General features: G+C 39.6%; 2 protein-coding genes across 4 annotated transcripts; one reads left to right on the forward strand and one right to left on the reverse strand.

Annotated features, from left to right (window-relative positions):
* The first annotated feature begins 429 nt into the window (after window positions 1–429).
* Window positions 430–11,714, forward strand: fam83ga (family with sequence similarity 83 member Ga). The gene is made up of 5 exons (XM_058377758.1): window positions 430–1,171; window positions 2,101–2,268; window positions 4,361–4,485; window positions 6,132–8,310; window positions 8,476–11,714. The coding sequence occupies exons 1-5, from the start codon at window positions 713–715 to the stop codon at window positions 8,986–8,988; spliced, it is 3,444 nt and encodes a 1,147-aa protein (XP_058233741.1). The 5' UTR covers window positions 430–712; the 3' UTR covers window positions 8,989–11,714.
* Window positions 11,715–12,162: 448 nt separating this feature from the next.
* prpsap2 (phosphoribosyl pyrophosphate synthetase-associated protein 2) lies at window positions 12,163–22,686 on the reverse strand. Of its 3 annotated transcripts, none has more exons than XM_058377761.1 (11): window positions 22,490–22,686; window positions 20,338–20,498; window positions 17,050–17,102; window positions 16,593–16,659; window positions 16,207–16,379; window positions 15,451–15,566; window positions 14,637–14,692; window positions 14,388–14,536; window positions 14,222–14,292; window positions 13,968–14,114; window positions 12,163–13,263 (listed from the first exon to the last, which is right to left on the reverse strand). In XM_058377761.1, the coding sequence occupies exons 2-11, from the start codon at window positions 20,418–20,420 to the stop codon at window positions 13,105–13,107; spliced, it is 1,074 nt and encodes a 357-aa protein (XP_058233744.1). In that variant the 5' UTR covers window positions 20,421–20,498; window positions 22,490–22,686; the 3' UTR covers window positions 12,163–13,104. The 3 variants fall into 3 exon arrangements, with proteins under 3 accessions (XP_058233744.1, XP_058233742.1, XP_058233743.1); XM_058377759.1 differs by having other exon boundaries at window positions 20,338–20,567; window positions 22,490–22,608; XM_058377760.1 differs by lacking the exon at window positions 17,050–17,102 and having other exon boundaries at window positions 20,338–20,567; window positions 22,490–22,608.
* Between the last annotated feature and the right edge of the window lie 325 nt (window positions 22,687–23,011).

A 23,011-nucleotide genomic window follows, 5' to 3' on the forward strand; every position in this document is an offset into this window, starting at 1 on the left:
TTAAAAAGTCATTTCTGTTGAAATTCCAATTGTGGTTGTAAATATTGCATTACATAATATTGTGGATTCAGAAATATAGAATAAATAATAAATATTCTAGATATTAAAGTTTAAATATTCAATACTTATTGCATAAATGACCAAATGTTTGTGGATCATTACACCCACACACACATATTACCACAAAGCTGGAAGCACAGAATTGTATAAAAGAGGCTTAAACCAGTCGTGACAGAGCTCCTGTGCAGTAAGCAAATGATTTGAGAAAGTTGAAATGAAGAACGTGCTCATCCATGGACCTTGGTGTGCGGTCATGTTGGAACAGGAAGGGGTCATCCCCAAACTGTTCCCTCAAAGTTAGGAGCATGAAATTGTCCAAAATGTCTTGGTATGCTGAAGCATTAAGAGTTCCTTTCACTGGAACTAAGGGGCCAGTTCCAACCCCTGAAAAACAACACCTGAATTCAATGATTTGGAGTAGTGTCCCAAAACTTTTGGAAATATAGTGTATGTAAAAACCGTCAGGTCTAACCAATCTGGCAACACTCCGATAACAGTTGGGAATATTCATGTATGGAGTTATGCGTAAGAACGCGTTATACCACTGCTCCAGCAGCAGGTTATTACCACACAACTAGTGTGAGCCGATACACTTAAAAATAATGACTTAAAGCTATTGGAAAACCTTTATAAAATTTTATCATCTTTAATAATGGCTCTGTCTCAGATTGAGTGTCTAAACGAGTACCATGTTAATTTACGCACGAACGAGTCCAAGCCGGAGTTCCTGTACAGCGAGGAGCAGAGGCTGGCACTGGAGAGGCTGCTGGACGAAGGTCCGGACAGCTTCCAGGAGTTCATCAAGACCAACCGGATTCGGCCATTTTTGTCGGACCTGGAGCTCGCTCAGCTGTCCACCTCCGTGGAACCATATTGTCCGGATTTACCTGTTTACTCAGCCGGGTTTGATGGGGACCGTGCAGAGACGCGGTTGTCCCTCCAGTACTGGCCAGAGCGCTCGGATGACTCTCTCCCGCAACTGGAGCTCGGCTGGCCTCAGCGCGCGAGCTACCGTGGAGTGACCCGCGTCACCGTGCACGCGCAGCCGCCCCTAGACGGCGGCGCGCACATTAAAGAGGTCATCAGGAGAACCATAGCACGAGCACAGAAGGTGAGATATTATTCTTATTAGCAATAGCAACAATATGAATAAAATTTACTAAATAAAATACAATAATTGTATTAAATTTTATTAAAAAAAAAATATATATATATATATACATATATAAATATAAATATAAAAAAATAATGAAAAGCTTTATTGTAAAGTAGTTATAATTATAGCATTCATTTATATTAAGTTTTATCTTAAAATATATCATTACTTTCAGTTTGATTATATGTATTTTAGTATTTGCCAGAAATATTTACTGATTAATATTAGGCTTATATATTATGTCATGGGCAATTTAACTTTTCAGCGCATGCGCATTAATTTCCTCCTTCATATAGGAGCCCTAGGGAGTCCAATTATTTACTATTCCTCCTGTACTGACTCAGCTGTTAGTAGTAGCAGAAGTAGAAATAGAAGGAGTAGAATTATTTCATTTTATTTATTTAAATATGAAAAAACAGTCCTAATGTCAATATTCACACAGCATGATTTATATATCATTTATTTGATAGTATTTAGTATTTATTTGAATCAGATATCAGATGTTCATAGTCTTATTTATCATAAGTAAAACTGTATAAAGAGTATAGTAAGAAAACCCAATCTGGAGCTCATTCCCATGTCGGAATGAACCCGAGTTCAGGGAAAATAAAACTAAATTACGTACATGAAAAATTGACAGCATACAAGACAAAGTCCAGTGATCATAGTCAATCACATGCAGTTAGTAAGCCTGAGTTTAGATAAAGGTTACAGTAGATACAGAGTCCAATATTTATCAGTATGACAAAGTGTTACTAACTGCTTCGAAATATGTCTTGTAATCGGAAGTGAGATTTGAAGTGGTTTTGCAGAATAATCTTTTTCTGGTTAAAATGTTGCAATCACCGAATCTTGGCGAATAATAAAATGTAATTCATTTACAGGTTATTGCCGTGGTCATGGATTTGTTTACAGATGTGGACATCTTTAAAGATCTCTTGTATGCCAGTTTCAAGCGTAATGTAGCTGTATACATCATATTGGACGTTACTGGGGTTCCACACTTTCTGAAAATGTGTGAGAGTGCCTCAATGCACACAGGACACCTTAAGGTATGTCCTGTCTTTTTGAGTTTAGAGACGAATGCTGTAATAATCTGTGAATTAAATCACTTTAACAGTATCAGAATCCTGTGCTCTCAGCAGCATGGCTCGGGTTTGATTCTCAGGCAACCCAGTCACTGAGTGTTGTACGAAACGTGCCAGTGCACTCTCAGTGCTGGTCCTACGCCCAGATAGAAATGTAAGGGGTTATGCCAGGAAAGGGAATCTGGTGTAAAAACCTGTGCCAAATCAAATATGTGGATCAGATGGTCCTCTGGGGTGATCCCTAATGGGAGCAGCTGAAAGAAGAAGAGCAACAACTGTAACAGTGTCAGAAAAGTGTGACACAAAAGCTCCTTAGTTGAATCTGGTCTGAGGCAGAGTAGATCTGAGTGTCACTTCATGCTTTCTGTTTGACCTGGGGTTTCAGACAGATTCAAAACACAGATGATCATCAAGGACATTGCAGAAAATCAGATATGAGTTGCTGAGAATGAGATTGGAGGAATTTGCGCGCGTGTTGTACATGCACTAACGAAAATCGTGACCTCAGTAAGATTCTATCTGGTGTTTTGGTGGAAAAATGAGTTAACAACATGCATGTCATCAGTGGAGGATTTTTTTATTTTTCCGCAAAAGCTACAGACTTTAGAAAAGTGAAAAGCTCATATTGTGGCTAGCCTCCAGTAACCTTAGCAATACATTACACTGCATACACTGTGAACTGGGAACTGAAATTTGGCTTGAACCTGTAGACATGCTTGTGGTTGAGGTTGCACAGAAATATGTACTACATGTTTATTTAAATATTGTGAAATATTTCAAGGAAATACGTATTTGATCATAATGTGGTTTTAAAGGGGCTAAGTTGCATCGATACGATCATGTACATTTAAAGTAACCTTAAGAGGTAAGGTTTGTTGAGCTGTAAAGCACTTCTGAGTTATTGCTAGAAATGTTGAACCCTTCATGTACCATATCTCAAAACAGCACTTTATCCAGATAGATCCCTATAATATCTACTGTAAAAAAAAATAAATAAATCTTGCACTAAGACTAAATGCAGCTTCGTATTTTCTGAAGTAGGAAAATAAGGATGCGGGGTGTAATGTGTCTAAAGTATGACCTTAAAATCCCTAAAAATTATACAAGCCGCGGTTGTGTCTGACCACAGTACTTATGTAATACACCTTAATTTGTCATTTTCTCAGAAGTTACAAACGTCACACTGTTAAACGAATGTCATCGTTCAGTAGAACCGTGATAAAATCTGAGCTGTTTAACACTTACACAGTAAGAAAACGCAAGAAAAACGACTGATGAACAAGTGGTTTTATGTTGAAAGCCTTTATAAATAAAAAAGATATTGTATGGACATATGTATTTAAGGCTGTTTAATAAAGCAATTAAAGAAGGGTAACATTATTTAGACACCCTTTTACTGTTGTTGTTGTTTTTTTTCAGAGACACGAAGGACAAAATGCGGAGAGTTATTAAGCTCTGTGTTTGCTACTGTATCCAGAGATCACAAAAGCGAGTCCACATGCCTGCCCCCTGGGGGTACTTGTGCTCAGAATCTCTCATGTGTCTGTCTTGTGCTTGTCAGAAAAATTTCCATTCGTTATTTACATTATTTAGTTACGTTTTCATTATAACATTTTCACCTGTAAGTCGCATAACACATAGGCCTAAACACTATGCAGAAGAGCACTCAGGGTGCGTCTCACACAGCTCCCTAGCTCCCTAGACTGTGAATTAGTATATTGTGTATTTTGTATATTGAGCACTGGTACTGATCAGGACCCAGGCTCACTCCACACTGGGATACCGATGTCTCGATTTCATACAGTAACAAAAACAAGCTGTTAATATTTGTAGACAAAGTTGGCTGAGAGATCATCGACCCTTTTTACAAGCTGAGAGGCTTCAGAAAATATGACATCACTCCCAGTAAAGGAAGAGTTCCAGTGCACTGGAGGATATTGTGATTTAAAGAGAGAGATATTAAAATGGCCGACTCTGTGATCAGCACCCTGGCTTCTGAACTAGGGAGATGATTGAGATGCAACCTAATGTTTTTTTTTTTTCTGGTACTGTTTAGAACTTGAGAGTGCGGAGCATCAGAGGAACCGGCTTTTTCACTCGCTCGTCCAAGAAAGTATGTGGGAGCCAGTGTCAAAGATTCATGTTTGTTGATGGAGACAAAGCCGTTTCAGGATCCTACAGGTCAGACAGTTCACAAACTAGTATTCCTGGTTTATTTTGTTTTGCTTTTTTAATACTGTTTGGACATTTGTTTGGCCTTACAGTGGCTTGCAAAAGTATTGAACCTCCTTCGAATTGATCATATATGTATGAATAACAATAATTACACATATTCACCCTGTTAATAGCTTCGTTGCAAACTCGTGATCTTTTGAAGTCAATGTTCAATCAAGATTAAGTATTGGTCAGCAAGAATTTCAAGGAAAAGCGAAAACTGCTTGCATAAGTATTTAACCCCGATGGATGTGGAAGCTCCAGATGAAAGATATTGTCTTAACGTGGACACAGTTGGCCTGAAACTGTGACTCTGAAGAAAGAAGTAAAAAATGAAGACTACAGAGGATTCAAAGAAGTTATAGTTAACCAGTATAAACAAATGAATTATTTTATGGCTACACACCTGATATAAAATTAGGATGGTTGGAAATACACCTTTAAATTTTAGATGCTTATGAACAAGCACTTGGAGAAGCTCAGAGAGCAGAAATGGGTTTGATATCAACATGTACTTCTTCTTTTTTTTTTTAAAGAAACGGAAATACAGAAATACTACAAGTACAAACTCGTACATGTCTGACTTTTATATAAGGCAGTGACCACCACTGTGGAGGTGGAGTGGGACATGACAAAGGAATTCAAAGCTGAACATGGACATGAAAGGTGGAAATTCCATTTTTGGCCTCTGGGGAAAAAGATTTATGGCAAAAGACTTTTAGAACTTAGAAATAGGCTGGAAATATGAAAGAGGATGGACATCCTAGTAAACACGTTAGATCAAGATTGAGGAAGTGCATGCTGCTTCCTAAGCGATAGCAAGGTCAGGGTCAAGGTCAGGACCTCTCTCAGAACGGGTGACTGGAGGGTGGAGTGAAGACAACTAGTTCTGCATAACAGAGGACTATATGGGAGGGTAAAAGCATGGGCCTGATTCCGTGAAGATGTGGGGTTTTATTTGGTGTGATGAGACCAAGATTCTCAATCAGGAATGGGTGGAGTAAAATACAAAGGGATATTACAAGTATATAGAATCTGTTTCAGTCTGCTAAAGCTTGAGTGAAACTTCACATTTTTGCCGGAAAAGGTCAAAGCCATGCAGTGGTCAAGTCAAAATCCAAACCTGAATCTGTGTCTGTATCTGTGAAACTGTTTGTAAATACAGTCATCCAACCAACCTGAAGGGCCTGGAGGAAATTTGAAGTAATTTGACCAAAAATCATTCCCAAACAGTGTAAGAAGCATACCTTAACAGATGCAAAGCTATTATTGGAGCAAACGCTGGGTCTATCAGGAAGTGGTTGAATACTGGAGTGGTTGAATAATTTTGCTTCTTTTTTTTTTAAGATCTGCTGCCATTTAATGAATTGAATGCAAATGAAATGAAAGCAAATATTTGTTACTACCTTGAACACTTTGTTTAAGGGTCATTCGTAATTCAGACATTTAAGGGGGTTGAGTAATTTTTCAACACACTGAATTTTCTGATCAGTTTAATTTTATTGACTAGTTTGAGCCAATCATAGTATTTATAAATATATGAGTCACTTTATGCTGTGTTTTCATTAAGGGACCACATGTAATCCAGGTGTTGTTGTTTTTATTTATTTCAGTTTCACATGGACTGCCTCGAGATTAGACCGGAGCATCATTACTGTTCTCACAGGCCAGGCTGTGGACTTGTTTGACCAGATGTTCCAAGACTTGTATATAATGTCTAATGCTGTTGACATGAATAAAATAAATCTGGAGAAAGAGCAAAAGCTAGAACCCATCTTTAAAGCAGCACCTCCTCTGCAGCCTTCAACCACCATGGCCCTAAAACTCATCAACCCCAAATATGCTCTAGTCTCTGATGCTGCTAGCAACAATCATATGGTTTCTGAGACGTGTACAGCCAAGAGTAACAGCATTAAACAAATGAAGGAAGTGTCAGTAGGTCCTTACATTCATCCTGGATTGCTCCACTTAGAAAAAGCTAACATGATTGACTACCTGCCAGTTTGGCCTGAGCCAGATCCACCAAGTGATGTCATTGGCTTCATAAATATAAGGGACTGTAATAAACCGCTACTAGCTCACCTTACACGTTCAGAGCTCTTTGAGGTCACGCAAGCTATCCGATTTAAAGACCCGATCCACATACCCCAAGAGTCTCTGTCTGAGAAGCTTTGTCCAAGCCCTACCTCTCAAAATTTTTCTTTAGCCAATGAGCAGCTGACCATGCAACCCCAAAATATACTGGAGGAAAAGAACGAACACTGCAATTATCCACAGCAGATATTTCCACCTCACAGTCTGAAAGATCAGGTTGTGTGTCTGGCCCCTATTCCGGATCCGAATCCAGCTCACAGCAGCAAGAAGGATGAGGTAAACTCACCTGTGGATGATGGTGTGGAAAACCAAACCGATGTCCTATCCAAGCAGAGAGAAAAAGTGGATGCTGAGAATATCTGCACTAGTTTTGAACCATGTAAAGATTCTCGAATATCAGAGAATCCGCTAATTGAGAATATAACACCATCTGACAGTGATGAGTGTAATACAGAAACAACTCATACTCCAGCTGTGCAACCGGAAACTACATCAGACAAACAAAGCTGTGAGAATATCACAGAAACCATCGGTAATAAAGATTTCCAAGACAACCAGTGGAACATACAGAATCTTATAGAACCAGATACACACGAAACAGATCATGTAGACTCTACAGGACAGAATGGAAATAGTATCTATTCTGACTCCAGGTCGTCGTTTTCATCAGAAGAGTATTTTGAGTGCAGAGGGAGTGTGATTGTTGATTCTGAGAGCGTAGGGATGGTTAACGTGACCTCAGCTGTATCCAGGTACCCGGATGAGCCAAACAATGCCACAGAATCCTTGTCTGGCTCATGTAAAAGTGCATCAAGCCATGAGGCTATAAAAGAAACTGAAGAGTCTAAACTCCAATGTGCATCACCAGAAGAGTGTCATGTCCAACACTTAACTGGGGTGACAGCTGATTTGGAGTTGACGTCAGTGATCGGAGTAAAGGGTTTGTCTGAAACTGTTTCTATTGCCAATCTAATACAGGAAACAGATTCTACCTCACAGCAAGGAACAGAGAGTGAACTACTGCACCTAGCGAAGACTGATACACACACAGCAGCTGATGAAAATACAGAATGTGAATCGTATTCAGTAGTAAATCATATGTTTGACGCAAAACCTGTAGAAAGGAACGACAGTCCTGAATCACCGCTATTAGTAAACAAGTCATTACTGCAGGATCACGTGGCTGTCCCTTATGTTGCAGTGCAAAAAACTGCAGAAGCACAGTGCATCGTGTTTTCTGATATGGTCAACAAAGTGCCGCTGTTGAGGTTAAACCCAGAGATGTACTCAGGGTTTAGTTATGCATCTAACCTCAAATCTGTGCCTGTTGACACAGACTTGCCACCCCTGTCAAAATCAGCATCTTTCAACACTTGTTTACAAAAAGAAAATAACCCAAATACTGAAAGTGGTCATAAAGAATTGTCTTATCAAAACAAACCGTTGATTGCAGAGGAGTCAACCAACCAGCAGGCCACAGAGGTCAAAGACATGGACAACTTTAATTCGGAACCAAAGGCAGCAGCCCAAACTGTGGACAAGCGGCTAAACCCAAAGATACTGACCGGCTTTAAGGTTGTAAAGCTCAGTGTTGATATCTATCCTCTGAAAAGGAAGACACTGGAGCATCTGTGTGTGCAGCAAGAGAGCAAGAACCAGCCTGAGGTCAAATCCAAGTTAGAGAGAAATATCCGGAAGGTAAGAATTTACTTCTACACCTGTGTATCTAACAAACCAAATATTACTTTATTATAAATAACAGGGTTGATTTTTTACTAACTAACAAACAGGTAAGTGCACAGTTAACTCTAGTGATGTTCTGTGAAATAACTTGGTGAAATTGAATTATGTTACTGTTTGCAGCTACATCGGGTCTCACCTCAGCCTAAACCTATTCCAACACGTGAAACCAAGCTCATTTCAACCAAAGCATCTGTCACCAAACTCCACAGCAGTAATCATCTTACTACACCTGCTGTATCCACTCCTGGAGTTCAAAATGATCTACCTGCAAGACAGTTGGCCCAAAACAGCGCTTCTAATGATCTTTATGCAACTCCTGCCAAGCTTCCCAGGAGACACACGGTTCCCATTAGATCAAACCAAACTCGGCTCAGAGCCTTGCAGACAGAACTGTCAGCGGACCATCACCATTCTTCTCAGAAACAGCCTCAGGCTCAGCAGGATAGAATGCAGTTCAACCAATTACACCGGTCAAGCTTCAGGCAGCGTTCTGCGTCAACCACAGAAGGAAGGTTTTCTTTTAGAGGAACGTCGTTTCCAAAAACTTCCAAAAGTACCTTGAAAGAGAGAAGTGCTGACTCCACTTCTCAAACGAATCCAAAAAAGAGTATTATGGAGAAAGATAAAAAGTGATAACGTTGCAGGTGCTTTTTAAATGTGTTAGCTTTCAATCTGTCATCTGGAATCTATATGCTGAATGTAGATGTACTGTATAAATACAGAGTACATGTATACACCAGGTGAAGTGGATCTTTAAAATGACACGTGTCAAGGGGATATCTTAGGCAGCAAGTGAACAGTCAGTTCATGAAGTTGATGGTTTTTAAGCAGGAAAAACGGGAAAGCGTAAGAATCAGATGGCTGGACAACTGGGTCAGAACATCTCCATAACAGCAGGTCATGTGGAGTGTTCTGGTATATAATGGTCCAAGGAAGAACAACCACTGAACCGGCAACAGGTTCATGACAGCCCAGTGGCTCACTGGTATACATAGGGTGCGAAGGCTAGTCTGTCTGGTCCCACAGATAAGCTACTGTATTAAAGATTGCTGAAAAATGTTAATGCTAGCTCTGATAGAAAGGTATCAGACACACACACACAGAACCCTTGAGTCCTGACTTTCATATAGAGGTTACTTTGACATGTTCCACCTACCTAAACATTATTACAAAGAAAGTACACCTCTTCATGGATATTCCCTAATGGCAGTGGCTTATTTAGCTGCAGTAGGATAATGCAGAAACTGTTCAGGAACATGACATATATCTCTGACTTGGCCTCCAAATTCCACAGATCTCAGTCTGACCAATCATCTATGGGATGTGCTGGACAAACATGTATGTTCATGGAGGCCTCACCTCGCAGCTTAAAGGATTTGAAGATTTTGCAGCTAACATTTCAGTGCCAGATACCACAAGTCTTGCCGAGTCAGCTCAGATCTGTTTTAGTAACACCTGAATAACATTAGGCAGATGGTTTTAATGTTATGGCTGATCAGTGTATATGTTATTTTAAGGATGTAACATGAGAAAACTAATTATGAAGTTCAGTGCCTCATGCTTGCCTCAGTGAAATAATCGTGGAATCTTTCCCTCCAGCTGTGAAACAGGTTTTCACAGCACATCCAATTATTATGAACACCCTTTGTGCAACACACACACACACACACACACACAAAAGAATGCAAAAGAACAAAAAGAGGCAAAAGAACAAATATTGTAGTACCCTCAAAATACACAGATCAGGCATAACATTATGATCACTGACAGGTGAAATAAATAACATTGATGATCTCCTCATCATGGCACCTGTTAGTGGGTGGGATATATTAGACAGCAAGTGAACATTTTGTCCTCAAAGTTGATGTGTTAGAAGCAGGAAAAATGGGCAGGGGTAAGGATTTGAGCGAGTTTGACCAAGGTCCAAATTGTGATGGCTAGACCACTGGATCAGAGCATCTCCAAAACTGCAGCTCTTGTGGGGTGTTCCCGGTCTGCAGTGGTCAGTATCTATCAAAAGGGGTCCAAGGAAGGAACAGTGGTGAACCGGCGACAGGGTCATGGGCGGTCAAGGCTCATTGATGCATGTGGGGAGAGAAGGCTGGACCGTGTGAATGTGATGAAGATCAGAAGCAACAGGGAAAGATGCTGTTTTTTTTGTTTTTGTTGTTGTTTTTTTTGTTGTTATTGTTGTTGACTACATAAGGAAAGGAGCAGGCAAGTTTAATGGTAAAATATCCCATAGGGTTAAAATGATGCAGTGTAAAATATACAGGAAAAGCATTAACAGTATTTGTTAATAATAGTCTTTTATTTATATTATTTATTTACAAACTTAATATAACACATTTAAGGTTTTTAATGGTCTAGATTTTAAATGAGAAAGCAAAGTAAGAGGTGATGAGCTCAGGAACTCCTAATGAATACCTGTTTATCGCCTGAAAAGCATCTCTTAAAATATAATCAAGTAATCCGCGTATCATATGTTAATGCCTTGAAAAGCCTGTTAATAAACGCAGTATAAGGTACAATAGTTCAAAAATATAACTCAGGCGGTCTTTGTGCTGACCACACACTTCTCCCTGCAGTGGAAAAGTGTAAGAAGGCAGAATTCATGTTTTTATTGAGACATGCCCTTTGTATAGCCTTCACTAGCTGTACGCTTACACAGCAAGCGCATGTCATATCGGTGTCAGGATGCAAACTGTAGCTGTACACCAATTACAGTGGAGTAATGGAGAAAGACAGAAAGTGCATCAAGGGTGAAGGTGTGTGTGTTTCTGAGCACTTACCATTCTGACTGGCCTAACAGGAACTGTACACCAAACAATACACACTGTTAACTGATCAATCTGTCCTAATGATAAGACCGTACCCGTTTTACAACAAAACAACTTTTCTTTTTTTCTCTTCCATCACCTACAGTACATGATTACATACTAGCCAAAGCTGCCAAATAATAAAATGTAAAAAAATATATATATATAATGGGAAGGTTCTCAACGAATAGGAAGACACAGATGTGTCCTTTGTTATCGGGATGTGACCGAGAAGTGTTTTTAAATCTTGCTTATAAAGTGTTTTTAATATATTTTTAGTGAGACAGCCAAAATGTGTTCTTCCCTTTGTTTCTTTCTTTGTGTGGGGAAGAGGAATAAATACCAGAAAGCGTTAGTACTTCCTCATGAAACTGGGTACGAGTGCAGGCCAGGCTGCATGTTCTGTAAGTAGCCTTAACACATATAGGGCTTCAGTGAAAGGGGATTTTTGCCTAACAGCTTAAAAAGAGAAGCTATGATGTTTGTTAATTACAAAAAACCATCAGATGTTTTGTTTTATAAAATATATATTCCTTACACCCTTGCCTAGTTTCTATTGCTGTTGGAAATGTGTGTAAAAAAAAAAAAAAAAAAAAAAAAAAACCCGGTTACACCTTCACCAAAACAACATGGCACAATATGTGGATATGGCACCAGTCCCACAATTCTATCAGCTTCTCTACAGCGCCTGGAAGGATTGAACTACAGAAGAATGAAGGACTCACACCCTTTTCCTGAAAGGGTCTGGTACGCCAACGGTAGCACAAAAAATTCCAGCGAATTCACACAAACAGTACTACAGAGCTGTCGAATGATTTAAAACAGATCTAGTATTCCCTAAACCATTCTAGCAATAATCATAAAAACACACTGTGGGTTCATTTCTATCATGCTCCAGAGCTTACACCATACTGTGAATTGACTGCCCTCTCCTGACTTTTACACAAATATAACACACACACGGAATTAAAGCAAAACAGCGATAGCATTTATATTAATTTATTTATTTATTGTATCTTCATCATCATCGAGTGCTGTGAGGAAATGTGACAGCATGATGGATTAGTACAATAACAAAAGGCCCTGCAAACAGACTGACTGGAAAAGTCAAAAAGTTAAGCAAAAAGATCGCCGTAACTAGTAAAGCAGATGCGCTTTCGTGTGCTGAATTTAAACATCTTAGCATGAAATATATTTCTACTTAATAATCTACTGCTAGGTCAAGCGGATTTTTTGCTCGTTAATTAAAAGGTCTGTTAAGAAATAATTCAATCGGGTGTTAAGAGATTCAAAGAACTTGCCGAATAAATGACACATTTAATTATCCAGTAGCACAGTGATTACACAAGTCATGAGGCGAAGACTGGTACGCTTATATGGCAGAGTGCTAAGAGATGATCGCTGTGTTAATATTTGTCGATACTGTTGGCCATGTGAAAGAATCCGTCCTCCCCGAGAGTGTAAATAAATACAATGGCTGTCGATATTTATCAAAGCACTTGAACCCTGATTAGCCATTTTAATTAGTATCAATTCGATGGTAGCAAACAAAGTACAAATTGGTATTCAATTTAAACATCAACAAACAAACAAAAACAGCCAGTGTTTTTCTCTTTAAATTATTACAAATTAACCAATAACATCAGTGAAGGGTATTTCCCAGAACTCACCCTTTCCCAAACTTCTCTGAAAACCACACTGCAGTGATTAGTAAGTGAACAGAATATGCGCAAAGCAATAAAATTAAATAAAAAAAAAAAGTTTTATAAAGAAAAAAAAAGTGTAATGGCCTTTAAGCACAATTTAACAAATAGAGGGGAAAAAAATGGTTTTGGCCACAAAGTTTGTGTAATGTGAGGGGGGGTGGGGACAACAGACTTTTGTGCACATTACGCAACTGGCAGTGATGAAACAGGAGGTGACAAAGCTGTCAATCATCCATGCCTATGTTGCGAAACAGGTAAGACATCGACTCTCCGTTGTGAATGCGACGGATTGCCTCGGACAGGATCATGCTAATGTCGACCGTCTTGATCTTGGGACACTGCAGCTTCTGGATCTCGTGTGGAATGGTGTTTGTGACGACCACCTACGGAGGGTTCGAGCAGATTATTGAGAAGTAATTACACTTCACCACACGGCACTGTTCACAAACTTGCTCGAGTATCTTATCTACATGAGCAGCATCCACTAGGTGGCATCCTGGAGCCCCTAACATCTCTAATGCGGTTCTCATGAACTGTAACGTTTATGCGATTTTATGCACAGCGATGTTAAACACACCGACAAGCTGTTTTTCTGTTTCTGCAGTCGATGTGCCTCCTCATTATCTGTGTGCCTTCTCATTATCTAATCAACCCTCACTGCACGTTCAGAAACATTGCCTAATCCACCAAACAGCTTCTCAAAACAGAGCTCTCAGTAGGTCAAAGAGGTTAGAATAGTGCACAGGTATGCGATTTGAGACACAGTGTTAGGTTGTTTATTCTGATTGGGATGCTGTCACATGGTGCTACACAATCTCTACACTATTTACACTTGTTTAATGTAACACCAGGGTCCTGGAGAAACATTTCACTGTGTACTGCATCAGCTACATATTGCTGAAATGACAATAAAAGCTTCTTGACTTGACTTGCATTGCCTCATTGCGTTAGTTTCAAAGCGATACGACAAATGATCGCAGAATACGCGTGGCGGTTAATATTAAAGTTAATATCAAGTATAAATTAGTGTTTAGAGGATAGAAAAAAAAAATGTAATTCTTGCGGATAATTATATCTGACTACAGACCTCATCGATGGCAGACTCCTCTATTAGACGTGGTGCGTCAGAGGACAGGATTCCGTGAGTGGCCATGACAAAGATTTTATAAGCTCCTCGCTCCTTCAGCGTGTCAGCAGCTGCCAGGAAACTGTCCACATCATCGATAATGTCATCCTATAAACGACAAGAAACATCAGACCAAACGTTTCAGTCATTAATGGGTCTTAAACGTGGCACCAAAAAAACAAAATCTAATACTTTAGACGATCTTAAAATCTCACCACGATGATGGCGATCCGACCTCCTACGTCTCCCACTACGGTTATAGGAGGCTTTTCTTTTGGAATGAGTACTGTGCGATAAAATAAAAGACCCACATTAATAATCATGAGGTAAATGATGATTAGTACAGATTAGAAATAATAAGTGCTGCACAAAAGTGCTTACAAGGTATCTCCAGGCTGGGATGGATGGCGCCGATGTTTTTGACCGTAGGCGGAGAGTGTCGTCCATCCACAAGATCGGACTCGGCGTCCTGCGCTTCGCCGTGGATCACGGCAATGCCAAGCCGCAGCCTTTCAGCAAACGACTGCGCCCTGCAAAGCACAGGGTGTACACCATTATACAATTATGACATGACTAATTTCTGCACTGGCTTCAAGTCACTTATTCATAGATTTAAAGTTGCTAAACTACCTTTTTGCTGATGCTGGAGATTTGGCCACAATTACTGCGTTTCTATAGTCAGGGATCTGCGTGTTAGACAGAAAGAATCAGAGGGACGAGCAATCTAGCAGTCTAAATAATCAGTGAAGGGGCCATCTGGCATTGAATTTTAGACACAACAAAGAAATAAATAAAAAAAAAAAAAGAAGTGTGTATGTGTCACTATACACTGACCAGGCATAATATTATGACCAGCTGCCTAATATTATGTTGATCCCCCTTTTGCTGCCAAAACAGCCCTGACCCGTCCTGCACTGTGTATTCTGACACCTTTTTATCAGAATCATCAGTAACAACTTCAGCAATTTGAGCAACAGTAGCTCGTCTGTTGGATCGGATCACACGGGTCAGCCTTCACTCCCCACGTGCATCAATGAGCCTTGGCCGTCCATGTCCCTGTCTCCGGTTCACCACTGTTCCTTCCCTGGACCACTTTTGATACATACTGACCACTGCAGACCGGGAACACGCCACAAGAGCTGCAGTTTTGGAGATGCTCTGATTCAGTCGTCTAGCCATCACAATTTGGCCCTTGTCAAACTCGCTCAAATCCTTACACTTTCCCATTTTTCCTGCTTCTAACACATCAACTTTGAGGACAAAATGTTGACTTGCTGCCTAATATATCCCACCCACTAACAGGTTCCATGATGAGATGATCATCAATGTTATTTATTTCACCTGTCACTGCTCATAATGTTATGCCTGATCGGTGCATCTAGTCATCACAGGAGCGAACATCAGCCGCAAGAACAGTGTGTGCTGCTGACGCTCTACTACACACCTCTTCCTGAATGTACTGCAGCAGGAATGGAGATGCTCGCAGGTTGTCTACTGGAATGTTAAAGAAGCCTTGGATTTCCTTCTGGTGCAAATCCATAGTGATGAGATGAGTCAAACCTGGTCCAAAAAAAAAACCCCACAACAACAAGGCTAAATAAATACTACAAAATTACTAACACTGCATTGCGATATGTATAAGCTAAGATACTGGGGATACTGCTTGGTTTGCTCCTGTTTTTATTTTACAAGCTGAGGAATATTGTTAAACTCAGGCAAGGAGTGTCTAGAGCCAAGGTGGAGATGATTACACATGTGTTTATCTCCTCCTGTCTTAAGTCCCTCCTAAGTCAGATGTCTTAGCAGTACAACAACATTTGAATGCATCCAAGTCATCTAGGTCTCATATTACACCAATACTGATGTTTTTATTGGCTAATTAAATTCTGAATCCTGTTTTAGATTCTTATGAATATGTTTGGAGCACTGCATACAATAATATAAAGTAGTCTAAGCTGCTCTGATTATGGATTGCTGCTTGTTTTCCACTCAATAGGAGACTGTGTTTTTGAGATTGTAGCTCCTAAACTTCTCTTCATGGACATAACCTATAAAATGCACCTAAAGACCCACTTTGTCTTTTATGTATCGTATTCTTGTACTACACATCAGTTCCTGAACGCTTTCCTCTGCCATCTGTTCCTGAAAGGTGTTATGTAATTAAATTTTTATTTACTTACGGTAAACCCAGCAGCTTTACCTGCTTTACACATCATGGAGGCCAGCAGTTTGGAGACGATGGAGCCTCTTTTCCTCATTTTGCACTGTTTACTGTAAGGGAAGTAGGGAATGACTCCGATAATGTTCCGCGCACACGAGGTCCTGCAGGCGTACACCATAATGAGCAGCTCCATGATGGTCGTATTAACATCCCTGTCAGGAAAAAGGAGAAAACAATAAGCGCCATAAAAACGGCTGCTGGTTTTCACCCTTTATTATACAATAATAATAATAATCTCATTATTCTGCAGTACAGAAAACCTGCAATTCCACCTCCCTTTAACCGTGCAGCTGAGAATAGGTTTTAATAATCGTGTAAATGAAGCTGAGGCTTTTTGTTCACGTTAAAAGGATAGAATTTCTTACTTGGATACAGTCTGGATGATGAAGACATCTTTACCACGAACAGACTCTTGGATTTGAACCCGTGTCTCTGTGAGGAAACAAAATGAGTTAGTTTTTAAGTTCTGCTGTTTGGTGCTAGACTGTTATACAAGCATTGTTCCCTGAACAGACAAAGAACTTTCCATCCTTGTAATGCGTGTAAAAGTGTATTCACTCCTCGCTTTGTGTCAAAATATAGTGTGCCAGTGTTACAGTATCCTGGCAACCCGTTTTGCTTTCTCTGCACTTCCTAGAAAGGAATGCAAGAAAGGAGCACTTTGTGCAATCAAGCAGACTCTAGAATACTACCAGGTCAAAAAGAAAAAATCCAGGAGTTTACAGGAACAATTTGCTGGCATAAAAGCACATTTCGCTCCTCTGATATGCAGCACGGCTTAATTTAACCTGGTTGTCGTATGGAAACATCCTGTCGTCTCACCTCTGTTTGCCTCCTGATAGACTTGCACCTTGCCAAGCTCCACACCCAACCGTCTGTACAGAAGCAGAGGCGAAAAAGGAAGAATGGAGGGAAAGAGAAGGAAAAAAGAGACACAGAAAGCCAACATCAGTGAAATTGACGGAGGCGCAAAAATATCTTCCATCCGAGTTTCTTTCCATCCATTGTTTGTGAACCCAAATGTAATGCTAGTTACAGTTACACGTGTACCTGAACCCTAGAGAAGCCCGAAGCATAGTGAGAACCACCAGACGCCTCGTTATGTGTACAGAATGCAGGGAAGTCATGAAATGATGCAATATTTGCAATAGTCACCACCATCTTTCCCTGGAACCTTTCTCACAGGATTGAATGATGTTTTTATGACTCCCTCAACTCTCCCATCACCCTCAACCCCACACATATGTACAGTAGCTACCTGGTTGAATATGTTTGGCAAGTGCAATAATGTGTGAGAGACATCAGGGTGTGGTGTCAAGGCTCTGAGTAGATGGTGGTGAAAGAAACCCTGGCATGGCAGGGTGGGTAGAGTGAGAGGTGAATGCAGCTTGTGAGGCAAAAACACAGAGCTAGGATGTAGCATAGTGGTTTGGAAAATGATAGGGAATGAGGTTAGCAAAGCTGGAGAGACCTGTTATGAGAAAAAGAACTACATACATCAGAGGTGACAATATGACAGGAGGCAATCAAGAAGAAACTGAAAAAATGACTGAATGTCAGCTGGAGATCTTGGGAGGTCTCAGAATTCAGGCGATTCTTGACGATCATGGACATAAGGAAGAGTGAAACAGAACCTAATTTCCAATTCACTGACTTTGATTCTCTGATGGAGAAGTGTGTCCGTATATCCCTGCCACACTAAAATACAAACATTATACACATCAATATACACTACATCACCTTACTTTTCTATAGGGATATCACATACATATACACAGTATAAAATGCTGTATACTGTACTGTTTTCATCAAAAGCATTATCTGGATAGATAGATATATATATATATATATATATATATATATATATATATACAGGTTTCTTCAGACAGTTTCATGCAACACATTTAGAAGTATAGCAATCAGTTATTCTGCAGAGATGTGGGAAATAAAAGATTAGTTAATGTTACTGAACACACAGATCAGGCATAACATGATGATCACTGACAGATGAAGTGTATAACACTGATTATCTCCTCATCATGGCACCTGTTAGTGGGTGGGATATATCAGGCAGCAAGTCAACATTTTGTCCTCAAAGTTGATGTGTTAGAAGCAGGAAAAATGGACAAGTGTAAGGATTTGAGCGAGTTTGACAAGGGACAAATTGTGATGGCTAGTCGACTGAATCAGAGCATCTCCAAAACTGCAGCTCTTGTGGGGTGTTCCCGGTCTGCAGTGGGCAGTATCTATCAAAAGTGGTCCAGGGAAGGAACAGTGGTGAACCGGCGACAGGGTCATGGGCGGCCAAGGCTTATTGATGCACGTGGGGAGAGAAGGCTGGCCCGTGTGATCCGATCCAACAGACGAGCTACTGTTGCTCAAGTTGCTGAAGAGGTTAATGCTGGTTCTGATAAAAAGGTGTCAGAATACACAGTGCAGGACGGGTCAGGGCTGTTTTAGCAGCAAAAAAGGGACCAACACAATATTAGGCAGGTGGTCATAATGTTATACCTGATCAGTGTATATATCCACATGCACTGCATTTAAATTAGCATTCAGACCATAAAAAGAAAAAAAGAGTCAACGTTGAATTGTGTGTGTTGTCAGTCAGGCTGTATTCGAGACCAGGACTGACCAAGATCGAGTCCAGACTGAGTCTTAAGCGGTTATACGACATGTGAAGACTGAGCCCGAATAAAAGTGAGTTAAGATAGAGTCTGAGTGAAAATGAGACAAACTCAAGGTTGAGAATTTAAAATCACTTCAATCCTTTTAACCCTTTACTTAAACTTGCTGGATTCATCTTTTAATTTGCGACAGTAATTCGGCCTTTTTTCCCCCTAAACGTAGAGTTACTTCATGTTAAACTTGCAAAAAGAAAAGGCAACACATTTATACACTGAGACCAATGCCAAGGTCAGTGCAAGTCAAAGTGCTGATTAGATTCAGAAAACATCTGGAGACCAGACCCAAGATCTACAGCTCTCACTATCAGTGAATTTAACCATCTGTAATTAATCACTCTCCACACTGCTCTGAGCAGGATTCTGAACTCGCACTAACAGACATGAAATAACATTGTATAAAAATAAATAAAATCGAAGCCCTAGCTGACCGTTAGATTATCAGGATAGCATGATTTAAAGAATCCGTCCAGAACGGTCAAACACTGTGTCCATCATGAAAGGCATATCATCAAAACCAAGCAATGAAAAGAAAGAGAATGTGGTATGAACCTTGCAGCAAGTCTTACGAAACACTTCTAAATCTAAGTAACTAACGTTTTTAAAAAAAAAGTAGAAGGCTCCAAGTTTCTGTGAAGCACAGCGACAGCTTCATCAGCGTTGAGATGCTTTAAAAAAAAAAATCCATTAGAATACTTGAATGCCAGGAAATGAATCACACTGCATCATCTTGAGGGGGGAAAAAATTTTTCAGCATGACAATGATGCAGACACTCAGAGTAGAAGATTATGCTCACACAACAGACTAGATGAGTATGGAAACACACCCAAATTGACACACACCCTCCCTTCTTCTACAGTCAAACAAACTTCAAGTGGATTTGCATACTGCGCACACTGCATACATGCAAGAAACATTTCGAACTCAGACTCCCCATTTGAGTAAAAACAGTTTCACGCTCTGACTATTTGGTTCACTTGAAGTATACACTAATTATTTATACGCCAAGTAACAGATTAAACCAAAGTAAAATAAAAATAGGTAGCGTCTGCACACTCTTTCAGTTCAAAAACTTACAAATTCTTTTCTTCTTTACTTTCTATATTAATACTATTTCACCCCAAGTGTACACACAGCATGACATATAACATTAAAAATCTATTTTTTTTTTTAAATCATTTTGCTTTCACTTTGACATGTAAATGTGGCATGGATTCTCTTCCAAAATCCTAGAGGGTAAAAACAAACATCTGTTATAAATCATTGTGGAGCAGCTGAGGTTTAAACCCCCCAACAGAGATATACAGATTACCCTTTTCAACTATTCAAGCCTGAGAGCTATTACACAATACACAAGCCCAAAGTTAAACCAACAGACATCGCTGCAAAGTCACACGTAACAGAAGACTGCAACAGCAAACCTACTCTGCAATCCTTTTACCCAGCTCTCTGCTGGATGGGTTGGAGTTGGCCGTGAAAATGACCAGGCCTCCCTTTGTGGCGTTCATAGTCACTGGATTCTTGGCGTTGACCCCAAGGGACTCAGACAGTGGCTCCCTGGGCTCCCAGGCACTGCTGAGCCCTTCCTAATAACAGGATCACAGGCAGACCTGTTAGTTTAATATCACACTTATGCAAGTATCTCTGGAAAAGTCCTGTAGGAAGAATAAGAGAAAGACCATACAGTCAGTTGCTGTTTAAATGAAATAATAAAAGATAATAACAAAAATGAACACGAAAATGAATACAACATTCTATTAGGAAAGAATAAGATTATCTAGATTAATTTCCCCCTTCATGGCTTAACAAATATTTAATCCATGTCCAAGAAATCTCATCTATAACGATGACCGCCATGTCAGGTTTTTTAAAATGCACTTTGATGAAATGGAGGCATCTGGATCAGCGCTTCCAGTGAGGAGGGCTTTATTATTTTAGCTTGTGCTGGTGAAAATGCTCCATTCCTCCCAAAATAAAAAAAAATAAAAATAATGGGAGAAATATACAAAAAGCAAAATCTTAATCATGTTAAATAAACAGCAGGTACACGCAAAGTCCTTGACTATGAATACAGCCTGCTTCAGACATTAAAATTTGGACTGGAGAAACTTATAGTAAATCTCAGACTATTATAAATAATTCTACATGAGATGAAGACGTGTAACTTTTTACAGCGTTGATGAGTATGATTATTATACAGTTAATAAACCTGAGCATCATCACATCGTCAGTGGGTGAATGTATTCAAGTCACTTTAAAGTGACGCTTCACTGAGCAATGAGACAAATAGGTTTGTGTTTGAGTCCTCGTGACCTTGTTTCATTTCCTCAATTCTGAATAAAGGAATAAAGTAAAGAAAATAAGGGGACGTAATGAAAGAAATACACTATATTGCCAAAAAGTTATGGGACACCCCACCAAATCACAGAATTCAGGTGCTGGGCTCCAGTGAAAGGAACTCTTAATGTTTCAGCATACCAAGACATTTTGGACAATTTCATTCTCCCAACTTTGTGGGAACAGTTTGGGGATGACCCCTTCCCCTTCCTGTTCCAACATGACTGTACACCAGTGCACAAAGCAAGGTCCAGGTTGGTGTGGAGGAACTTGACTGGCCTGCACAGAGTCCTGACCTCAACACGATACAACATCTTTGGGATGAATTAGAGCAGAGACTGTGAGCCAGGCCAACACTGGGACGTCTGCCTTTACATGCACATGAATGAAATATGGAGTTGTCCCGCCCTTTACAGCTATAACAGCTTCAACTCTTCTGGGAAGGCTTTCCACAAGGTTTAAAAGTGTGCTTATGGGAATTTTTGACCATTCCTCAAGAAGCACATTTGTGAGGTCAGGCACTGATGATGGACGAGAAGGTCTGACTCAGTTTCCGCTCTAATTCATCCCAAAGGTGTTCTATCAGGTTGAGGTCAGGACTCTGTGAAGTTCCTCCACATCAAACTCACTCATCCATGTCTTTATGGACCTTGCTTTGTGCACTGGTGTGCAGTCATGTTGGAACAGGAAGGGGTCATCCCCAAACTGTTCACACAAAGTTGGGAGAATAAAATTGTCCAAAATGTCTTGGTATGCTGAAACATTAAGAGTTCCTTTCACTGGAAATAAGGGACCGAGTCCAACCCCTGAACTGAATGCTTGGGAGGTGTGTCCCAAAACTTTTGACAATGTAAGAAGCAACCACAGTGTAAGAAGCAACCACAGATTTCCTAAAGACATAAAGCGTCAGAAACTTGGACATCTTAAGCTAGTCGCCATTAAACAATTGCCATCAACACTACAAAAATATTTGTAAAATAATATTTATCTGCTACAAAAGGATGTATTTATTGCTAGTATAGGCAGCTAGTACTTTTTTTTAACCAGCTAGTTAACAAGCTAACGACCACTCTATGCAAATACACATGGGCAGACAGATAAGCTATGCTAGCTGACATTAACATCACCTTCTGCCAATGTAAAAAGAACAAACTAAAGAAAAATTTAACGTCACCTTAAACATGGCGCTGGTTGTAAGGTCTACGTATAGATTTCTGATAATTACACCTGCTTCTCTTACCAGTTTTGGCCTTTGTTCCGTCTCGCGCTTGCTGTACTGGATAAATGCAGAGTGGAACCACAAAGTGAAAACAATCAGCAGTAGCGTACAGTAGTAATGGCCGCCAAAAGTGTAGTTTTTCAAAATAAAAGCCTCGATACGTGACACCAGAAGAAAACGTGAAATCGTATATTTTAGTACGATGGCTATAGAGTGTCTGAGTTTCCTGATTTATTGTTATACATGTAAGTTGGATATAATATAATATAATATAATATAATATAATATAATATAATATAATATAATATAATATAATATATTATATTATATTATATTATATTATATTATATTATATTATATTATATTATATTATATTATTTAATATAATAATAATTGAATTGAATGGGGAATTGTAAATTTCCCTTTGGGATGAATAAAGTATCTATCTATATATCTATCTAATAATAATAATTATTATTAGTAGTAGTAGTAGTAGTAGTAGTAGTGGTGGTGGTGGTGGTGGTAGTAGTTGTAGCAGTAGTA

Source organism: Hemibagrus wyckioides, linkage group LG24 (assembly GCF_019097595.1).
Source record: "Hemibagrus wyckioides isolate EC202008001 linkage group LG24, SWU_Hwy_1.0, whole genome shotgun sequence".
NCBI classification, from domain to species: domain Eukaryota; kingdom Metazoa; phylum Chordata; class Actinopteri; order Siluriformes; family Bagridae; genus Hemibagrus; species Hemibagrus wyckioides.